This window comes from Echiichthys vipera, assembly GCF_963691815.1.
Source record: "Echiichthys vipera genome assembly, chromosome: 23".
NCBI lineage: Eukaryota > Metazoa > Chordata > Actinopteri > Perciformes > Trachinidae > Echiichthys > Echiichthys vipera.
This window is the reverse complement of record NC_139848.1, coordinates 11,109,384-11,132,520: the sequence shown is the minus strand read 5'-3', so window position 1 is coordinate 11,132,520 and position 23,137 is coordinate 11,109,384. Positions and strand designations below refer to the sequence as shown.

Sequence of the window (23,137 nt, the reverse complement as noted above, 5' to 3'; positions counted from 1 at the left end):
TTGCAGCCATGCGCATCCACGCAGGTGTTACCACTTATCCTTAATCAGTTAGACTTGTGCTCAGCTTGATCTTTGAGTGAAAACTTCATGAACTAATAAGATATAATGTGTCCAATATTGTGCAAATAAACTGCTGAAGAGGTGAGGGAGATGATTGATAGCTTAGATAAGGTACCTGTGTGAGTTTTGTTACCTTAACCTTAATCCGTGGTCTATCTGCGGTAGTCTATCTGGTGAGAGGATTGGCAACAATGTGCCTTTGGTAGATAATGCCGTCTTTCTTTCAATGAAATCATAAATCTAAATGTCTCAAAATGAAACCATCTTCTAATTTTGGTTTCGCTTCATCTGCAGTATTTCACTGTGACTTCTTACTCCGTAGGATTTTCATCTATTGAATGGTCTTTTAAGTTCCTCTCTACCAAAGAGTGAGGTAAAACGATGGTGACTGATCATATGACCCACTGTGAAAGCAGCCGTCTTGCAGAGTATTCCAATCTGAGCGTCTGTGGTGACATTGCCTCGCTAGATGTAAATAAGCCGCCATGTCAGTGACGCTGCTGACAGCGGTTGGTCTGCCGGGCCCAGATCGTTCACTCGGAATCGGAAATCAGGAGCTTCCAACTTCTGAATCAGGCTTGTAGTAAGGGCAGAAGGGTAATAGGAACATGTGTGTGTGTGTGTGTGTGTGTGTGTGTGTATTAAAGAGGGGAACATATAGGGGACGGACCGGAAGGAGAGAGGTGAATGTGTTTCAATAAAGTTTACAAAACAGCATTAAAAAGTCAACACACATGGCTACCGAAAAGGTGACAGGATGGAGGCTCTGAAAGAAACGGCCCGTCTGCAGTTACATCTTACCGCCACAGAGGCCGCTAGAAACAAGGAATCTCAATTCTTATGGAGTCCAACTGTAACACGAGGCCATTTCAGGTTTCTGCTGTGAAACTGATTATGCATTAACCTCTGCCTGGTGTAGGACCTGCAGTGTTTTCCCCCTCACACATTAGCTCTGATTGTGACTGATCGGGTTGTTCAGACTAGTCGTATCGAGCAGGTAAAGCTTGCCAAGCTCTTGATAATAAACAGAACTTTAGAGTCAGTTGGAGACCACTGGTGTAGACTTCCCCGATTAAAAGAACAACAACTCAGAAAGTCATTTATTTCTCATTTGCTGCTCTGATTAATTACTCTCGCTGTAATTACAATCCCCTCACCCATTAAATATGTGGCCTCTGCTGTGTGGTGTAAGACAGATGCTTGTTTTCAACATGTGGTCAAGAAAGTATGAGGTCACTTTCACAGTGTTGTTAGCTGAGGTGCTTTTAACTTTGTGTTAGGCACATAGACTGTCAAAATGGACGTAGCCTCTACGTCGAGGTCCGTTCTCTCAACTTGATCCAATCGTACTCGCCTACGGGAGTCGCCATCTTGGCAGATTTTGACTCATTTGACCTCGTTTCCTCCTGGCTAAAAATTAGCCAGGTGCAAAAAAATTCACCCCCTTCAGTGTTGTCATAGAGATATGACCTAAACATACAGACTAGAATGTTTTTTTTTGTACCAGGCCTTAAATAGGTTTAATGATTTAACATGGGGGTCAATGAGAAACTGCTCTGTTATGAAACTGCCCCTAGTGGACACTCAGAGAACTGTAGTTTTTAGCACTTCCTTATTACATAAACCAGGAAATCGCTGTGGTTGGGGCTTGGTTAGGCACCTCCACTATCAAACAATGTGAGAAACCTTATCTTTGTCTCAAATCCATACTACCTAGATTTGTGATTCTCTGCCCGAACTTGATTTTGCCCAACCGACTGGGTTCGGGTTGCGCTATTATTCCTCAAAATTCACCGGGGCTTGAATTATGTCGGGTTTGCTGAAGTTTCCAGGATATCCATTCAGCTTGCATTCATAAAGCAGTTAGGGGAAAAACAGCTGCCGTAGTTCTGGACAGAAACTACTTGGGTTCATGTTGGGTTGGCCCTGATTACTTTAGCCCGATCATACCACCCACTAATTCTAAGCAAGTTTCGAGCATGTTATGTGTTTACAGTAGAAAAGTAACAGAATAACGTGTACTCAAAAGGGTTAATGTACCTGCTAATAAGTATGTGATTTTTCCGTGCGCTGTTAATGGGTACTACTCTCCCACAATGCAATGCACAAAGGAAATAGAGGAACTGTTAAAGGTTGCGTCTAAAATCACTCCTTATTTATCATGTAGTGCACTATATTTGCGGTCCGCCATTTTGTTTGAGAGTCTAAGAGTGTGAAATATGTGCACTATATGGTGCAATCAGAAAATCCTGAGATGGGACAAGGGCAGCGGTGTCAATGGCCTTTTCACCACTTCCTGCAAACAATCCCTCAGTACAGTTCTGTGTTTTACAGATGGGGAAATGGCTCTAGAGTTGTGAGTGATGGTGCAAAATAATGAATAATAAAAAGTCTCTGAAACCTTAATTTAAGACTCACTATAAAGTGAGCTATTGACCGTCTATTGTACAGGTAGTAGTGAATTAGTGAAAAGGGGAGTGATTTCTCAAAACCAAGTCTTCCAGCTCAAAATGATGCCTGACTAAACAGAGTTACTGTAGTTCTACAATCTGTGGCTCTTCAGCAGACGTGGCGAGTATGCAGCATGGTACCTGACGACATTTTCAAAATAAAACACATTCAAACTAAACCTGACTAGTCTCATTTGGACTCATTCGTGTCCTTGCGCCCTTTGCTTCTTATCTCCTATTTCTCTTCTTCCTCTATGGCAGAGAGAGAAACTGCTGCAGAGCGGTTCCCATGGCAACACACTGCCAATGGAAGCTGGGCAAATATTATCAGTGACCTCTGGGTCTAATAAATTAAACATACGGATAAAGAAAATGCAGCCCGCGTTCTCACATTCGCACACTCATTCGTTCCTCGTGACTACTCATTGACTTCCTGTCGACCACAGTGACAATGCTGATTGTTCCACAAGAAGCATATTGTTTTCCCCTACGCTGAATTTACTGACGGGGAAAGTTGGATCTAAAATACCCGCAGTCTTTAAGGAATTTAGTCATCAGCCGTTGAGTTGATGCCGTCTTCTCCTCATGCAGAGATAGCACATGCTTTTTATTGTTACAGACTGCATTCCTATTTTTATGGTACAGTACCAGGGAGAGACTGGCACAGATTGTGAGCTCGAGACTTTTAAGATCAGGACTTTATTGCCCTTGTGCTCCATGGCCCCCCGAGGATTCTGAATCTGGCATCCAGGCATCATGTTGTTCTTCTATTGCAAACATCTGAAACCCAGCAGAGGAGAAGAACGGTGCCACAGAGACAAGTTCTACTCTGATAGAAAATGTACACGCCCTTATAAACTGGCTGACCTGGAGCACATAACCCAAAGAAACCACTTCAGGGCTCGTAGGATTCGTTCATGTACCAGGGTCCGACAGTAGACCCGGTCCGGCGTGATCCCCTGATGCAGTTTGGTTGATAGTTCATCTCATCTCATCTCATCTTCAGCCTCTTATCCGGGGTCGGGTCGCGGGGGCAGCAGCTTTAGCAGGGGACCCCAAACTTCCCTTTCCTGGGCCACATTAACCAGCTCTAACTGGGGGATCCCAAGGCGTTCCCAGGCCAGCGTGGAGATCTAATCTCTCCACCTGGTCCTGGGTCTTCCCCGAGGCCTCCCCCCAGCCTGACGTGCCTGGAACACCTCCCTGGTTGATAGTTACACGACTTATATTGCGTGTTAGTGTAAATATTTTGCATGTTGATTTAAATACGTTCATAGCTTCCGGTTCAATTCGGATTTCCCGCATCCTGATCCAAGTTTTGTGCGGTCGTGGCAGAAACGCAGCCCGGCTCTAGCAGTGAGAGCCTCTCGCTGTGTACGTGCGTGCGTCTGTGAGAACACAGATCAAGGGACATCCCGTAGGAGATTTAGTGTAATCATAGTTGAGATTTTGATCAGTCTTGGAGCATATATTCCCACACACACCCCCGCATCAAGGTCACAAACACACACGCAGCCACATTCGTATTCCCAACACAGCTCCATATCTCTGTAACCTTGCTCCTGGATGGCTGGGGATCACACACACACACATAGAGGCAGGAATTGATCGATTCCCTTACCGTTTCCTGATCAAATTTCTTGTGGGAAAAAAGTTAGGGCAACACAGGTTCTCAGCATCAACCAGACTGTTTCATTATCTCCGATTCTGAAAAACAGTGCAGATGAAATGAGAGAATGTTTGTACCTTTCTGCTAAGCCAGCCTGCGCGGCGCTAATGGTGTTTGAACGCCACGCTTCGGACTGCTCCTTCCTCTCCGCGACTGCTTCTTGCTGAAAGTTTCCAGCTGCGTGGTCCCATAAGTTAAACGTCATTGTTTTTCAATGCGCTACTGTCAGAAACACATAAGAAAACTTTATTTTCAGACGCTATAAAACCAGTGAGAAACTTCCAACAAATATGGCTCCTGCCGTGTCTCTGCCTCCCCGTCAACACGTCCTCGCTTTTCCATTCTTACGCTCATGCATCTGCGTGCTATTATACCATCAATTATCCGTGATCGCTACACGACCTTATAATCAAGGCGGATTCCATCTCCACGTGCCTGCATGTGCGCTGACTTGTTCTTGATTTTGATTCAGACTTCTGTGCGGCTGCAGCACAGACAGTTGAGACTAGTCTTTGCGGTCGGCGTTGTGCAAGAGCTGGAACTTTTTCAAAGGAATAGTTTTGTTTTCGTGAAATTGGCCTTTTTTACACAACAATAATCTGCTTTCACTCAGCGTAATGGTAATGTAAGCATTGGCCGAGCAAGCTAACAGCAGTGAACCAAAGGATTGTATTACCTTTCCAGTTCCACTTATCAGCGGATCCCTTCTCTCCAGTTACTCCTGCAGAACAAACAAACAGCTGATGACATGAAAGTAACCGTCTGCAAGGGTTAACAGTCAACACACCGTTTGATGCATCAGTCCCTCAGAAATTGAATAATATATGGTCTGCTTACGCTAATGTCATAACTCACGTGTAACCGGGGTGTGCTGGTTGCTCTGCAATCTAGTTACACACTTGATCTACGCAGGATCATTTCCCTACTGATGGATTATGCTGAGTCAGGTTTTTCCGGGATGTAGCAAATGCAATTATTTTATGTGTCCGTCTGTTTGTACTATGTGTGTGTGTGTGCGTGTGTGTGTGAGATCCTCGAATCAAAAGGCATAGACTCAGGTACATACTGTATATTCTCCCCCAGCACGTTTAGAGCGTGACCCAGAAACGGTGCGACGCATTTAAGCCTTTATGAGCAAGAATGAATCTATAAAAAATATATATATTCAGTGTCAACATCTTTTACATTTGTTCAACTCTTGTGCACGAGTTGAGAAGTGGAGGGAAAGGGTGAATACGTGACGTCACATAGGCGACATGAAATGCATCCATTCTCATTAGGCTTTTCCCAGAGCCGTTTACAAAACAATCTTACAATAAACCGTCAAACTCTTAACGTGGTCATTTAATTCCGCAAACATCATTTGTGTAACCCAGGACAGATAATGACTGGGACCAGAAAATAATAGTTCCAGACACCAATGAATGACCTGGATACCAGATCCCAGGAGGACGGCTATTCACTAGTACTGCGCATATTCAGTGGGTATTGGTATTCATCTATTACGTCACAGATTTTTAAATCCCTTTTGAAGGCTTGAGGAAAGTTAACCATTTATAAAAACTCCATGGGTAAAAATTCATAGCAGAAAGATTCATAATCAACCTTGTTTCCAGTTCGCGGTGTTTACCGACGGCTCTTCTTCTGTGGTGAAAATGCTTTTTGGAAGGCTTTCTCTTTATAAAGGCCGTGTACTGCACATCAGTGAATTCACTTGACTTGCCTAAACTAGGGACTCAATTTGACCTGACAAAGAAAAATGACTTGGGACTATGACTTCAGAAGGCTGCAGGACGAGGGGATTTTTTTGGTTAAAAAATAATAATGTTATAAGTAATGTCCAGTTAATATTCTCTAAAAAGACGCTACAAGTCAACATCAATCAAAGAGAAGAGTACTGTACGGCAGAATTATCTATGAAAGTCAGGAGTCCAAGGGTGAGAAGTTCAGCCATCCGTGAGGAACTCGGAGTAGAGCCGCTGCTCCTTTGCGTTGAAAGGAGCCAGTTGAGGTGGTTCAGGATCATCTAGTAAGGATGAACCCTGGGCGCCTCCCTAGGGAGGTGTTCCAGGCACATCCAGCTAGGAGGAGGCCTCGGGGAAGACCCAGGACCAGGTGGAGAGATTAGATCTCCACACTGGCCTGGGAACGCCTCGGGATCCCCCAGTTAGAGCTGGTTAATGTGGCCCGGGAAAGGGAAGTTTGGGGTCCCCTGCTAAAGCTGCTGCCCCCGCGACCTGACCCCGGATAAGAGGCTGAAGATGAGATGAGATGAGTCAGGAGTCCATCGATGCAAAGCTTGTGGTTTGATAATTCTTCACTTTACATAGCATTATTGATTATAGTATTATTGCAATAAAAAGCACGCACACCAATTGAATGCTATTTGCTAGATTGATGTAAATGTCTGGAAATGCAGCTCCATAGATTCGTGCCACACAGTTGCTCTTTTCCCCTCAGCTGCCGACAGCTGGAAAGCTAACCGTTAAAAGTCAGTGACAGCAGTTATTTCACTTTCCCTCAAACACATTACAGCCGACACGTGAGTTGAGATTAGATAAGGTCTCTGAGCCCAGAAATCTGACAAATGTTTTTTCCAGACAGGATAACTGAGGCTGCATCTCAGGATTTAATCCCGTTCTAATCACCGGCTCCGCTGGAAAAACCTAAACAGATACTGTACGGTAAAATGCAGCCATCTGTTGCTTTACCTTGGCTTTTAATCGTGTTTTTCTGCCCTGCTCACTGCAGCTTAGACACTGATCGACTTGAACAACGCAAAGCAAACTAAACACTGACTTCATGAGGGAGAAATCCACTCCAAGACAGGAATATTATTTGACGTCTGCTGCTTTCTGTCAGTAATTTTCACTTACTTAATTACGCAGCCGTCCAATGATGCCACTGTCATTACGGGGCAGGAGGTGGAATGATGGGAACACTAACGTCAGAAGTCACTTCCAGGACTTGAATATCCTTCACCTAAAGTCACTGCAATTTCCACGCATGGTGTTATTTCATAAGAGGGAAGGCAGATGTGGTAACAGTTAAACCGTGGCATATCTGCAGAAAAGGTAACGGAGCGAGAGCTGTTGTGATCGTAGCACTGATTAGGATGCTGGCAAGGCTTAATGGCACTGAAAATGTACCTTTGTTAATTCAAAAAGCAGTGCAGAATATTTGCGTGGAACTTTTTCAAAGAGTTTATTTTGAGAAACAGCAACCGGATCGGCGCTAAACCACCTCCCTCGGGTTTGCTGTGGTTTGCTTTCCCAGTTGAGCTGAGCCGAGGGGAAAATAAAGGCGTTTTACAGGAGTGACCCACGGGGGGGCACATCCATGAAAAAGGAGTTCACCAGTAAACCGTCGCAGTAAGAAGCCTGGAGATTAAACAACATTTCTGCAAACACCCCTGAGGGAACACCTATAGAATATGTGTGATGTCATATTAAAACTGACTCCAACTCCAAAGTCCACAGTGTCTCTTGGTCGCTCTCACCCCTAATAATATGTCCCATTATGTGTCTTCTTGCTAAATATTTTCTTGCAATAAAACGAATTGATCCCAGTTACGTATACAATAATCCTATGATAAATAAGGCGTACAAATATTGGTAAAAAAGGGAAAAAAGTGAAGAATAAATAAACATAAATGTCATTTTCCTCCCAGTTTGATCTGTTACAGTTCAGAGTGAGGGTTACTGTCAGGAGCCGTAGAGCTGGACGAGGAATCCGTCTCTTCTTCTAACACCACGTCATCTTCCATGTTCGGCATCTCTTCCCCTTCTTCGTCCATCTCCTCTTCCTCTTCCTCTTCGGAAGTTGGCTGCATGGCGCCGTCAGATTCCTGCGTGTCCATCACTTTCAGGAAGTCATAGAACTCAACCGCAGGAGGCCAGCTATCCCCTCCCAACGTCCCTACAGAGACGAAACCAAGACAGAGATCTATAATTACAATGTGAAATCTGATACTGGCCTCTAATCTAAAGCAACACAAACGCTCTTTGGACCGCACTCATTTTGTGTTGATAATGTTCAACGTGGAGTGAAACTTCCAGAGGCCTGTTCCATGAAGCGAGCTACAAATAAGTTATTTCCGTTGACTCATTTTCAGTTGATCCTCTTCCATTTCAACATAGTTCAAGCTCAGTTACTATGGTAACTTATGCTGGCAAACTAACCAAGACCAGGCAGGGCAGGCTTACTGTCACTAACTTTTGCTATTGCTTAACCAGAGTTCCTCTAAAACCGAGCTGGGTCAGGAAAACACAAATTTTACAATTGACTTTCCGCCGTGCTGCCACATTATTTGATTTTATTGACCGAATAAATAAATGCTACAATGATAAATCATAATCATAAGACATTTCCTATATACCATATGTTATAGTAGGCGATATCAAATGTCTAAATCACCCCAAAAGAATGATAATAGCTACGTAAAGAGCTAAATAAATCAACAAAAATCTAGTACATAAATCCTTACGCCTGTGCCTCTGTCCTCTAAAAAATCACCAACTGTGGACTGATGTAATTAAATAAAATAAGATGTAGCCGTCCAGTCAGCCATATAAGATGTATGTATTATAAATGTGTTTTCGAATGGAAACGGCTCATAAGCGCTGCTCTGTGGCTGTGAACATAACTGCAAGAGCAGCGTGCACAAGCAATCGTCTTGACTACTTGAACACGTCTCGAATCTTTCTGATTGCTTGAGCTTGAATTGACCTTAATGGATTCAGCCCCGTATGATTTGTTCTGCTCGTTCGAGTCAGGTTTTGGACTTAGCATGCTTTACGAAAATGGGCCCTGGGATGAGAAACTGCTGGTGGAGGTTGCGGCTGCCATCAATCTGGATGGATAAATGGCACTACAGGTAAGAGAAACAAATGTGAGTTTTTAATTTGGGGGTGAACTGTCACTTTAAGAACCCAGATTAGGCTAATTCGTTTTGGAAAGACAACTCACACATGGTGTACAAGTTTTTGTTTTGGAGTTTTGGAAACTGCCTTGCATAGACACATCGCCCAAGGAGGTAGAAACGAAGGCTTGGAGCCACGCTCTAAAAAGGTTGCAGGTCTGTGCCTTCTGCGCGGAGAATGGATGGAATGTGCCGTTAAGATTGACGAAGACGAGTCGCAGCGACACCCCCCGTCTTATCTTGGCCCCCAGACTACAGAGTTTAAAGGTCAAAAGGTTAATGGCTTCAGACAGTTTAACGCCTTAACAATCATCGCTGTTTTACTTTAAAGTCCCTTTAGCGTTCATTACACGTGTAGCTGCTCAGCTCAAAGCCTCTTGCGCATACCTTTAACATTCCTCAGACACAAAAGCCACAAGCTCCATCCTGCCCTTTGGAGCATGTGGCATCATATGTGTGCCTCAACAGAGGAGATATAAGACGATAGACATGGAAGTATACATTTGATAAGTATTGCAATGATACCTGTATATCTCATGTACACAGCAGATATTGTGATCTTGGTGGGGAAATGTGACCGCGCAGTGTGGAACCATCTCTGGAAAGTAGAGAGGAGCATCATTGCCGCTGGAGAAATGACGACCTATTTGCTGCAAAACAGACCTACTGTAAATCCAAACTGCACACGTCTGCTTCTATTGCTGCCTGCTCACTCATTAGCTGGCGTTGTAACTTTGTGCGGCGCAGTTCTAATTTGTTCACAGTGAGCAGACAGAATACATACAGCCAGAGCGCATAAAATACCAGATGCAAATGTGAGAGCGTGATTGGATTATTCATTAAAACGCATCCAGATGCAGACTGCTTTTCGACAGTAGGCGCTTAAAGGGAACAAGCCAAGTTATAGCAATTATAGAGAGCTATTAGAGTGAAAAGGAAAAAGGGCTGAGGTGATGATCATTCAACATGTTTTTTTCCTGTCTTGCTGGATTTGAATTTGCAACATTCTGTGTACTTGCACTTTAAGTATTTTGCTTGATTTATGACATCTTTGTTTGAACATGTGCGGTCATTACAAGAGAGTTCAGGTCCTTTTGTTGCGTACGGCTTTGGGCTTTTGAGTGCCTGGTTAGTCCGGTAAGTAAATCTCCATTGGTTAGGGTTGATTTCAGTGTTAACTTTGGACTCAGAGGCGATCGTTTTATTCCTGTAAAGTTGGTTTTGAAAGCCAGTTTAATCTTTCCTATTTATTTCCCTTTACCTTTTAATCTTTAACTTAACTCCTACCTGCTGCTGACTCCGTCCCTTCCTCGGTTCTCTGCAGCCACTGCAGGACAGACGAGGCCACTATGGGTGTGTTGGGGGGGTACTGATAGATTTCATCCCCAGAGGGCAAATGGGTGAGGATCAGAGCAGGGAGGGGGGGCAAAGAGCCCAGGTATGACCCCAGGACAGACATACCAGCTGGAGTGCGGCCACTGGAACACACACCAACAAAAACATCTATTAATATAAAAGAAATATGACATAAAAAAGGGGTGTTTTTTGATTTTGATGAACGACTGAAGGACTGATCGATAACACTGATTGATGTACGTACAGGTGGATCCAGCAGGCCAGGTATCGCTCCATCCTTCCCCCTCCCAACTCTACCACTCCTTTCATCTCCTCCACCAGCGCCTGGTTCTGCCTCCGCCCGATCTCGTCCTCTTCCTCGCCCACGAAGAGGAGGAGGAGGGCTTTACCTAGTGAGAGGAAGGACGGCAGGTTCTCCACCGTCAGCTCAGGCTGGAGATTAAAAAAAAGGGTCAAATTTACTGTTTGTTCTCTCTGCAAGACAGATGGAAATAAATGCTTTGGATTATAACGATTATGACATGAAATAAAGGTTTAGCTATGGCACATTCAAAATCAGCAAAATTACTTTTAGCTGTTTACTGCAACCTGCTTGTGAGGCTTGAGAGTTTCTGACCTGGATGGACTTAGTGTGTTTTAGCAAAACTGTGTTTCAGTCTTGGTAAAAACTACAACAACAGCACCACCTAACGGAATATTTGATTCTTCTTTGGACTTTTCATCCAAAATGCCTTATAATAAAATGAAAGGAGTAGGATTTAAACCTCCAACCCTGGAGATTATATATCAGCATTTTACGTTCACAGCACCAGAAACTGATCTGGAGCTAAATTCATCAGTGCAAGCCCCAGACAGGAGAGAAGAATTCCTTTTCTTTAGCAACATCTGCATCAAAGGTCGCCCTTTCCACATTGTTTAAATAAATGTAAACACATGACTGTATCCTTGGATGTATTGGGGAAAGCATATGAGGAAAGCATGTGAGGAAAGCGCGTCCAAACTCCACATATGGAGCTTGTTATCTGTGACATACTATGAACGATTCCATCTTGGTTTTCTAAAGACTTCCAAGAAGTTACGTTCTTGGAAGTCTTTATTGACGGCTATTTCATTTCATGTTGACATTAAACTTGTGGTCCCGTCTCAACTGTTAATCAGACATTTGTTTAGTATTTCCCAATGAGAGCATGTCTTTAGAACACAGGAAGACGAATGAGCATATAGTTTGATTTACCAGTGGATGCAGCAGTGCAGTGTTTATGTGGGAGAGCAGCTCTTCGGCAGAGGTGGATACAGGCAGTATGGCGGGATGAGTGTGTGTCCTCCATGATGGAAACGCCAACACTACAGGAAGGTCCGCGGTGTACTCCGCCGCCCTGCACAGCAAACATACAACTTAAATAACCATTTCAGACATTGTAGGTCATACATGTAGATCATTTTATAAACTATTTAATGATGCAGGATTATCTTACTCTACAAGATGTGTTCAAACATTAACTGATTTTCTTTTCTTTTTGATACCTGAGTGGATTTTAACCATCATTGATCAGTTGCTTAGGCTTCCTGAGTGAATTCTACTCAAGTAAATTACAATTTTGACTAATATATTAGTCAAGTCATTAATTGTAACTAAGCCTCAGGCTCATGGAGTGCCTGGTACTTGATAGGTTTTAACAGGAAACAATATGTAGTTTGGAATGGTGCTAACTCAACTTATAGCCATTTACAGTGTGGCGTTCCACAAGGTTCCATACTAGGACCTCTTTTATTCCTTATATACACATAAATGATTTGCATTTTAAAGGAAGCTCTTCTTATTTTATAGGCGGATTACATTTTCATTACTGATAAAGATGAACAGAAGTTAATAGCTCGCACGAACAGTGTTCTAGATGGGTTAGATAACCGGTTCAAATGCAATAAGTTAACTCTTAATGTAAAAAAGAGCGCTTATATGATTTTCAAGCCGAAAAACGTATCTCTAACAAATCATATCCAGCCTAAAAGCATGGCTAAGAATGCACTTGAGCATGTTTCCTATGTGAAATTCTTAAAGCTAAATTGGAAAAAGCACATATAATACGTGACCAATAAATTGCAAATTACTTATCGACCCATCTTATCAAGAAAAAACCTTATAGATGAATATCTTGGCTGCTGTGTGTGAGTTTGTTTCTGCTGGTGACAGTGAGCAGGGGGAAGAAGCAGGGGGAACAGTGCATGAGGAAAGGTTGGATGATGCTTTTGTAGAGGAGTAGCTGGGGGCCACAGACAGTGATTTCAGTTTTGCGTCCCAACTGCACGTGCCTGGAACACCTCCCTAGGGAGGCGCCCAGGGGGCATCCTTACTAGATGATCCTGAACCACCTCAACTGGCTCCTTTCAACGCAAAGGAGCAGCGGCTCTACTCTGAGTTCCTCACGGATGGCTGAACTTCTCACCCTCTCTCTAAGGGAGACTCCAGCCACCCTCCTGAGAAAACCCATTTCGGCCGCTTGTACCCACGACCTCGTTCTTTCGGTCATGACTAACCTTGTATCACTTCTGTCAAAAGCATACAACAGTGCTTTAACGTACTGACTGATTGTAAATTGTCTTCTATTAGTAAAATACTTTCTTCTTCCTTCTTTTAGATTCTTTAGAACACTTTATTCTCATTGTATCTTTCTTCTACAGCGTGTTTTTGTTGATGGGGTTTCTTTTGTCCGACCTGTGAACTTATGTATGTACATGTGTCATTTATGGGTTATTTTAATCTTGTTTATTTTGCACAAATAAATAAAATGAAATGAAACATTTAAAGGGTTCATTGCTGTTACCATTTCTCTGCCAGCACATCTGTCAGCAGTCCACTCAGCACAGCTCCTCTCAGTGCCTTTGCAGCTTCATTAAACAGTGGCACACCTAGCGAGAAGAGAAATATCACCATTACGTCATCATATGATGTTACTCACAGTGGACAGGTCAGTGGTTTGAAGGGACATTCAAAGACAAGCAGAGATATTTCTGCAATATTTATTTTTTTTCACTGAGTGACCTGGCCTGTCTAGTTCATTAACATCCTTCAAATACTTTCATTCAATCATCTCCCAAGTCCCATGGATAAGGGGACTTATTATAAAAAAGTTAAGGCCTTCTGTAAACAAAGTATTGTGTGCTTATCCAATGTCTGATATATCTTCTTCCGCTGTGAGCTCCACTGATTTCCAAACACACGTCACTGAGACACACTGTCGCACTGTGACATGTTCCTTCACAACCATAAACAAAGGGTTTGTTTTACTTTACTGTTACCCCCCAAACAGCAACCTACTGCCAGAATAGTGAGGGATCCAACACAGAAGGGAAAAAATTTAATCTGGCTCATTTTGTCCGACCACAACTCACGGATCTCCAGCAAGGCACCCCTGGTTGCCGGTCAAATACGTGCAAGAACGCACTCTCGATGTATTACTTCGACACGAAAGTTGGATTTCCGCTGTCGTGAAACCCTGTGCAGTGTTTCGGTGCCTGACAGGCCTTCGACTTCACAGACCTGTAATACAAACTGGACTTTCTGGATTGTCTTTAATGTCTCACTGGTACCCGAGGCAACATAACAAAACAAATACTGCCCTCTACAGGTCATCTATCACAACACAACAAGCCTGTTGTGAGAAATCTTGGGGTACATTTTTCCATTAAATTCACGCTTCCTCCTCGTGTCCTCTCTCCTCCATGACCGGGAAATAACTCACCCTCAAGGAAGCGAGGAGACGGGAGGCTCCTGGAGGACCTTTGGTGTCCTGTTTGATTTATATATTTAATGAGCAAATAATCACAAACAGGTCCAATCAAGTTTTTACTCACTTTAGAAATATTTCAAACACAAGCTTTTAGTGATGCAGAAACTTTTGTACAGGCTTCTATGTCTTTGTGCTTTGATTACTGCAGCAGCCTCTTCTCTTGTCTTAATTTCACTGAACAGAACTCAGCTGCGAGGCTTATAACAAGAAAGAAGAGGTTCACATCACCCCTTCGCCTCTTTACACTGGCTCTGTTTGTTTTAGGAATGATTTTAAGATCCTGTTGATTACTCTCTCTTTTGGCTCTTCCTGACCTGGATTATATTTCAGACCTTTTAATCCCGTAAGAAGTTTTGCGTAATTTCCCATCCTCGGGCAAGGGTCTTTCGCAATCAGGCCCTCAACGTCAGTGTCTTCTTTTAAGTGTCTTCTTAAAACTTACTTTCATCCACAAGAAAACCCTATTTTGATCTGAGCTGTAAACTTAAAATGATGATAAAGTCCTAATTTTGATTTCAGCTATCGAGGCGTCACCATCTTTCAGAGAATGTCACCGATTCACGTGTTACACCAACACGCACGATCGCAGCCTCCTACCTGAGTGTGCTTGTGTCTTAAACAGTCCCAGTACTCTGTCGGGCTTGTAGTCCGCTAGCTCAGGGTGAGGTGCTTCCTGAAGGAATGATGTCACTTCCTCTTGGGTGGACAGCAGCACAGCAGAAGCAGGGAGGCTCCTTGTTGAAGAAGAGACAAACAACCATGTATGTTCTTGTTGTGCCTGTGTTAAAGGCTCAGAAGTATATCTATTCCAAGAGAATGGGTGCTACATTTTGGGTCTGATTGATCTCATTCTGCTAAAGGACACACCGCTCGGTTCAGACATGATGAAATAATAACATGGATCAAAGTCTCTGGGTGAAAACATGACTGGCCATCAATATAAGCAATGATTCCTAAGAACTGAAAATACATTTGTAAAAGCTCCCCAGCATGGATTTATATTCTCCTGCTGTTTAGACGTGGCCAAGCTTCTATCCAAGTGTGTTTCCTGTTATTTTCTTTGCATCATTCTGATACAATCCTGTTTTTTTGTTGTTGTCGTTGAATCTTTTCTTTATAAAACACTGCTCAGGCACCAGTTGATATCTTTGGTGCAGGTGGAATGACTCTGAGACAAACACATTCATTTAGTTTGTCTTTCTTTTGTCTCCTTCATCTTAACTGAAGCACCAGTATCACGACTTTGGTTGTTGTTTGATGATCAAGTACTTTACTGTGGCACACTTTTTAATTGGTTAATTCATAGTGACTTTAATCCCTAAAATGTAAAAATAGGTCATCAGACCTGTATTTGAATAAAACTGGGGGACTGAAAAGACAGATTACAAAAAAAACCCGGTCAAAATAAAAGTAGCAGAGGCTGAGATATGCTGACTTTCCTAGAATGGGTCAAAGCCACTGGCTCCTACATTTCCCATGATGCAACCTGATAGTCAGTCTAGTAGATGCCCATATCTTTCAACATCTGCATCCTAGTTTAGAACTTTTTTGTTTGTGGTGTCCAGGGCCAAGCTGATGACATCACTATGACATCATCAGGGTGATTTTTTCTCCCTCCTTTACCACAGATGCCGCTATTCAGTTTGATGTCGCTTATTTTAATGTTGCTCGCAAATAATTTGGATTTGAAGAGCACTCAAGAGAATGTATTTATACTATAATTTCATATGATTTTTAATCTCTAAATCCTTTCAGAGACAAATTTGTTCTTCGAAAACTCACAGTACGATGAAGCGATGCAGCGCCTCGCTACCCAGCATGCCTCTGTAGCGCTGGGCCGACTCCTGGGGGCGGAGCAGCAAGACGGTGGGGAAGGCCGTGATTGGTTGGAACGGGATCGGGGGGTAGCTGCCTGGCTGGGCAGCGCAGAGGTCGCCCCACTCTCCGCAATCGACCGCGCCGGTCAGGACCTCGGAATCTGAAGGCATTTATTAAAAAGGGGGCCGTACTCGACATTCAGAACATTTATACAGCAGCAAAAAATAGTGGTGTAATGGCAGTTGGGTCGGTTTTGTCTCAGTGTTGGACTAGAAAACCCCTGCCATAAGGACTGTTCATGCTGTGTCCTCCTGTTTACCTGCAAGCCTCTCTGCAACTTCTATGAAAGAGCTGAGAAAAGCCATTGAAACAGCATCCCCTGGTGGTGAAAGCACAAACTACCGTTATTTCCATCCACATGTATTTCATCTTTCCATTCACATTCATTTGGACTCAAGAGTGCGGCTTACATTTGACGTAGAAGAGCACCACTGTCAGGCTGCTTTGAGCGACTGCGGTGTGGAAGTCGTCAGAGGTTAGTTGGGTAATTGAGTCCATGTCTGGCGAGTTGCCTCGGTTTTCATAGACAGACGCCGCGATTTCATCGTCCAACTTGCCTGGAGCCAGACACAGAAACACAGAAACACATAAACACGCAGATACGCTCTCCTTTCCCCCTCCTTCAATTCTCTCTCCTATTCTCTCCCTTTTACCATCAGACACGTACCTAAATATGAATCCTCCTCCTCGTCCTCCTCCAGCCCCTGGTCCTCCTCTTCATCGTCCTCGTCCTCTTTATTTGTGAAGAGCTCCAACACCTCGTTTAGGTTGTGTAAGGTCAAATACTTCACCTCTAAACTCTCAAAGTGCACACATAGACAAACACAAAAAAAAGGTAAAACACACAGAGGAAAGAAATACAAGTAATCTCATTTTGTATGTGTCTATGTGACCGTCATACCTTCTCTGGCAGCCTGTAAGCAGCATTATATTCATCTGGGGTTTTTACTGCAGGGCTCTGCCTGAAAAAACACACACACACACACACACACATAACGAATAACGAAGAATGTGTAAGTGTTTAATCACAGGAAAAACACAGCATGTGTGAGGAGTTACCTCGCAACATAATCAGTTTATTAAAAAACAATCAAAAAAAAAAGAAAGAACCCCACAGACAATTCATATTCAGATCCATGCTTATATATGTACCTGTTAGTCTTACCTGTGTACGAGCACCAGCAGGGCTAGGCCACGGAGCCTCCAGGCCAGAGTGGTGGCCGCGTCCAGGTCCTGGTGCTTGGTTGCGGGACGGGAGAACAGGAAGACCTGGGGGATCTGCTGGTAGGGGAACTGAGAGGGCTGGACCGAGGAGGGGTCATCATAAACTTCAGACTGGCAGTGGAGAGACACATATGTGCAAATTAATAAACACAAACGTATTTTGTTAGTAAAAGTCGAACGACCACGAGGATAGAAAAAAACAGAAGAAAAAAAACATATTTGTGCCACACTTTTGCAGGTTTTTTTCATTCAAAGACATGTAAAAAATTATCCAAACAACTGGTCATAACCTGCAGATGTATGCAATCAGTGATGAGGTGCTTGATTTTAACATTATGACATTGCTTATGATGACAAAAAGGTGGATTACAAACTAAACTTTAAAAAATAGCTTAAGAGTACAGTGCACAGCGGTTCTATATTTCCACCCTACTTACCACTAGTGGAGCCTCCATGAGCTGCAGGAAGGAGTGGAGGCTGAGTGTGGACAGGGGTTTCCTCATACGGGTTAAAGGGCAGGTCGCAGGGCCCACGGATCCACTGTTTGCTCTACAGTGGAGGAACCACACTCGAGACGGGTGAGACAACTCATTCACACTGAGAGACAGACGGAGAGAAGTTCAGTGAGGATGAGACGAGACGGATGTTTGTCCCAAAAGAATTAACAGACCAGTTAGATGAGGCTTACTTCCGTACATCAGGCCTCATTTTAGGGAATCATGTTTAATAATTAAGCTTAAATAAGCCTGACCTAAGTAACCATGGATCCTTCCCCTCCCCCAAGACTATAAAGGCCATGTCATATGAAAAAAAAACCTACCCTAATTGCTTCAAAACCGGGCCGCCAGTTATGAGGATGAACTGGTATTTGGACCCGTACACATACGCCGTCTCCATCATCGATCTGTGCTCTGCGGTAACACAATCAGCAGAAACAATACAATTCATTAGGTTAGTCATTAAAGGCACCTTTCAGAGTACGATGCATGAGTTAATTAAATCAGCCAGATCATCTCCATCGCTGACATTTTGCCTCTGTACATCCATCCTCTCTTTTTACCCCCCCCATACCTTGTGTTCCCAGACTGCGTACGTAACCCAGCACGATATCCTTCTTTCCCTTGGCGGCCTTCTCCATGGCCAGCAGGTCGGTGTCTGTGTGGACGTATTTGACCTCTTCACGCAGAATGGCGCTGGGAGAGAAAGACAGAGAGACAAGAGCTGTTTTCACCAAGTACATCTTATAGGATGAATCTGACATCATTCTGTATTCTTAACATGAAAAGATTAAACAGACAATGTGTTTGTCCATCTTTTAATACTTTCTGAAATCTCAGCGCCATTGCAGCAGGGGAATGACTGTAACGGCACTGTAGCGGCACTTTGTACCTATGTAAAGTATAGTTGTGAAAGCCCAACCTCATGAAGTCCTGACAACTCGTTTAAAGAAACGAGTGTCTGAATATGTGTGTCTGAATATGGGCTGTTGCAGATTGAGCATTTTGATACTTTCACAGTATTTCTAAAGCACCTCAAACTGCTTTCTAATAGAAAAACACATTAAAATCTTACTTTTTACAATATGGGACCTTTAAATCTGTTAATTAATTATGTATAATGAGAATTAGTTGCAGGACTAGTAATTTCCTTATTGGACATTATGGTGAAAGCTTCACATGGTTCTGAATTGTAGCGCATATAAGCTAATTCACATTCACCTTCTGGAGTCTGCATGTGATTTATAAAACTCTAACATGGGTAATATCAAATAAAAAAGACTTTATATAACAACTCACATGAACAAATAGTCGAATATATCAACCAACCAATAAATTGCCAAAACATTTAATCCACTAGTGTATATCTATCTTTGGAAGAAAATACAAAAATATTGTTAAACCACAAAAACAAACAAGGACTGACTGATAAAGCTTCAAACAACTGTGTTGCATTATAACTGATTGAGTGCTGCTTACTCACAACAGGACTTCGGAGACTATGGAGTTGACGTCAAACACGGTGTCCAAATTAAAACCCAAGAACTCCTTACCGCCCCTGTCAGAAAAAAACACAGGCAGAGAGTCAGAGAGAGGTCAAAGAAGATGTTTGAATGTCTTCTGTGTCTCCTGTGACAAATACAATCAACGGCTCCCTCTGCTGCTGCACTCCGCACCACCCACCTGAACAGAAAAGCTGTGTGCAACGCCCTTTCTTCTGTGCAGTACGTGTGAACCCGCTCTTTATTGCAGTCGACCTAAAAAACAGAAAGGACAAAAAAGATACAGAGCCGTCAACACATCTTCGAGCTTTCATTTCAACTTGTGTGACAGGTGGAGGACACGGCACTGAGAGGACTATGGTTACCTTGCCAACCAGGACTCCGTAATCCTGCAGAGCGTCCGCAGACTTCTCCAGCTCCACCAAGAAGAGCGAGACGGTTGGAGAGACTGGAGACAGGGAAATAGTGTAAATATTAAACCTGTGAATTGAACCGTGATCTGGGGGCTGTTGCACGAAGACACGGAAACGAGGCGTGCAGAGTTCTTCTCCGCGTCCAAACCGCAAGAACTAATGGAAGCTTATGCGGAAGTGAAGCATGTCATTAGTGAAAGAGAAAATTCGCCCGCTATTATTGATGGGGAAAAGGTGTGACGGGCAATATCGGACTAACTTAAAGCACAAGGGGTCCAAAAATATACACCTGTCATTTGTGTCACGTCATTTTCATGAATTAATAGGTAAATTGGATGTTACTCTGGAAAGACACGCTAAGTGCAAACACTTGTATCCACAATGAATGCACAAGATCTATCTCTCTCTTTTAATATATGCGGTGGTGGAAGAAGTACTCAAGAGCTTTTACTTAAGTAGTGATACCACAGTGTGGAAATACAAAACTAAAAGTCCTACATTCAACATGCAACCGAGTAAAATTACAAAAGTATCAGTATTAAAATTGATTTGAAGTACAAAAACTAAAAGTAGTCATGTGGCCCATTCAGAATATTATAATTATGAATAGATCTATGTAAATATCCCTTTATTTTGCAGCTGGTAAAGGTGGGCTAATTGCATTTACTTTATATACTGCTGTGTAGCTTAATCTTTAACAATATATGGTATTTCATTTGTTGATAATATTTTGTATTAATGATCTGAATCTGGAAAATAACTAAAGTTACCATAAGTATATAGTGTAATGAAGTAAAAAGTACAATATTTCCTCTGAAATGTAGTGGAGTAGAAGTATAAAGTATCATAACATGTAATTACTCAAATACCTCAAAATTGTCCTTAAGTACAGTACTTGAGTAAATGTACTTGTGTACCTATGCAGTAATGTATCCCTGGTACTTCCATGGCTTATAAACATTGAATCAGGCTAAAATATCATGGAATAATAATGAAACATGTTTGATTTGACAGCTGACTGAGCTGATAAAGCAGCAGGATTAATCAAGCCTGGCTTTTAGCACAGACAAAATCTCCATGGTAACTTATGTGCGTGTGCTTTCGTGCAACCATGGATAAAGCAATCCAGGATAACCGGAATATCCCGGCTTAGTCCCTTATCTAGGTTTCGTGCAACAGCCCTCTGAGGTGTTGCACGTTGACAAGTCTGGAGATTTGCTGACGTGACAGCAAAAACAGATGCATTAACCACCTACCTTGATGCTGGAAATAGATAAACATGATCTTCCCAGAATGCAGTTTCTCATAGAAGTCTGCAGCTGTGTACTCCAGTAGGTCTGATGTGTTGGCCTTCTCTGTGCAGCCTCCTGGCCTCACCCACAGCAGGAAAACGGCCATGCACAGCCACATCATGGAGGACAGGCTCTGTGGTGCTCTGTGGGAGGAAAACAAACATTGTTATGGTACTAGGAGATGCATAAGTGTTATCAGCATAGATGAATACACAGAAAAAGAACAATGGGCAGAACTGTCTGGTAGAAAGGCATGGCAAACAAGCAAAGGAACATGTTAAATATGAACATTTATTATTATTTAATATGACATAAACTATATACTTGGCTCATGTTGGTTGGTCCGCTAAATGGACCTGAATTGTGACATATAACACAGATGCTAACTGGCTGAGTGTTACCTGAGATAGTAGACGTTATAATTCAACTTTGTCTCTCCGAGTGGCACAAACGCTACAAACCACAGTTGAACCCGTGGTGAAAGACGAAAAGGACATTGTGACTTATGACTGAGCTTATTTTACGGGTGTAAAAGCCCAAAGAAAGTCCAAAAATGCCGCTTTTTTGCTTTAGTTTAGGAATGTAAGTGATGCTAAGTGGTGCGTTAGCTTGGCTTGTTAGCTGCCCACTGATGGACGCTCGTCCGTGTCTTTTTATGGTTGTCTGTGACATAAACGTGTGAATTTTAAATAAACATGTGTCCGCGGGGGTGTGACGTTAAAGAAAGCGCGTTTACAGAGTTGTCTTTTTCAGGCAAATTTAACAAATGTATGTGGAGAAAATGACGCTCCAGACTTCTCAAAAACAGTGTCAAGCTACTAAAAACACTTCCTGTTAGCTTTTTCAAAATAAAATAATCAATTAACAAATGCGTTGCGACGTTTTAAAGTAGTCCATAGCACTTGTATGATAAACACGAACATTACCATGTAAGTCTAAGTAGCTGAGGAGAATAAAACTGTTTAATAGTTGTTGTAAATGTTCAGTGGCGTGCACAGACTTTTTGAAGGGCAGGGGCAAAAAGGAAAAAAAGGGCACATAAAGCACAGCCTCGCCACTGAAGAGGGCACTTTAGCACACGTTTGGCTCCTAGAGGGCACTTTAGCACACATTTTGGCTCCTAGAGGGCACTTTAGCACACATTTTGGCTCCTAGGGGCACACGTTCTGGCTAATAGAAGGCACTTGAGCACACGTTCTGGCTTCCAAGGGGGCACTTGAGCACATGTTTTGGTTTCTAGAGGGCACTTTAGCACACGTTTTGGTTCCTAGAGGGCATATTAGCACACGTTTGGCTCCTAGAGAGCACTTTAGCACACATTTTGGCTCCTAGGTTTTGCACTTGAGCACACGTTCTGGCTTCCAAGGGGGCACTTGAGCACATGTTTTGGTTTCTAGAGGGCACTTTAGCACACGTTTTGGTTCCTAGAGGGCATATTAGCACACGTTTGGCTCCTAGAGAGCACTTTAGCACACATTTTGGCTCCTAGGTTTTGCACTTGAGCACACTTTCTGGCTTCCAAGGGGGCATTTTAGCACATGTTTTGGTTCCGAGAGGGCACTTGAGCACACATTCTGGCTCCTAGAGGGCATTTTAGCACACGTTTTGCTTCCTAGAGGGCATTTTAGCACATGTTTTGCTTCTTAGAGGGCACTTGAGCACACGTTCTGGCTCCTAGAGGGCATTTTAGCACACGTTTTGCTTCCTAGAGGGCACTTTAGCACACGTTTTGCTTCCTAGAGGGCATTTTAGCACATGTTTTGGTTCCTAGAGGGCACTTTAGCACACGTTTTGGCTCATAGAGGGCACTTGAGCACACATTCTGGCTTTCAAGGGGGAACTTGAGCACATGTTTGGTTCCTAGAGGGCACTTCAGCACATGTTTTGGTTCCTAGAGGGCATTTTAGCACATGTTTTGGTTCCTAGAGGGCATTTTAGCACAAGTTTTGGTTCCTAAAGAGCATTTTAGCACACATTTTGGCTTCTAGAGGGCATTTTAGCACACATTTTAGTTCCTAGAGAGCACTTTAGCACACATTTTGGCACCTAGAGGATACTTTAATGCGCGTTTTGTGTGCACAGGGGTG

At 43.0% G+C, this 23,137-nt stretch overlaps 1 protein-coding gene across 1 annotated transcript; it reads right to left on the bottom strand.

Annotated features, from left to right (window-relative positions):
* Window positions 1-7,378: 7,378 nt before the first annotated feature.
* txndc16 (thioredoxin domain containing 16) lies at window positions 7,379-21,812 on the bottom strand. Its single transcript, XM_083938187.1, has 20 exons — window positions 21,452-21,812; window positions 21,015-21,193; window positions 19,711-19,793; window positions 19,527-19,600; window positions 19,327-19,401; window positions 18,418-18,539; window positions 18,167-18,257; window positions 17,784-17,943; window positions 17,288-17,457; window positions 17,024-17,084; window positions 16,790-16,922; window positions 16,533-16,679; window positions 16,382-16,441; window positions 16,027-16,222; window positions 14,842-14,978; window positions 13,279-13,363; window positions 11,691-11,832; window positions 10,701-10,888; window positions 10,388-10,578; window positions 7,379-8,097 (listed from the first exon to the last, which is right to left on the bottom strand). The coding sequence occupies exons 2-20, from the start codon at window positions 21,169-21,171 to the stop codon at window positions 7,859-7,861; spliced, it is 2,511 nt and encodes an 836-aa protein (XP_083794313.1). The 5' UTR covers window positions 21,172-21,193; window positions 21,452-21,812; the 3' UTR covers window positions 7,379-7,858.
* Between the last annotated feature and the right edge of the window lie 1,325 nt (window positions 21,813-23,137).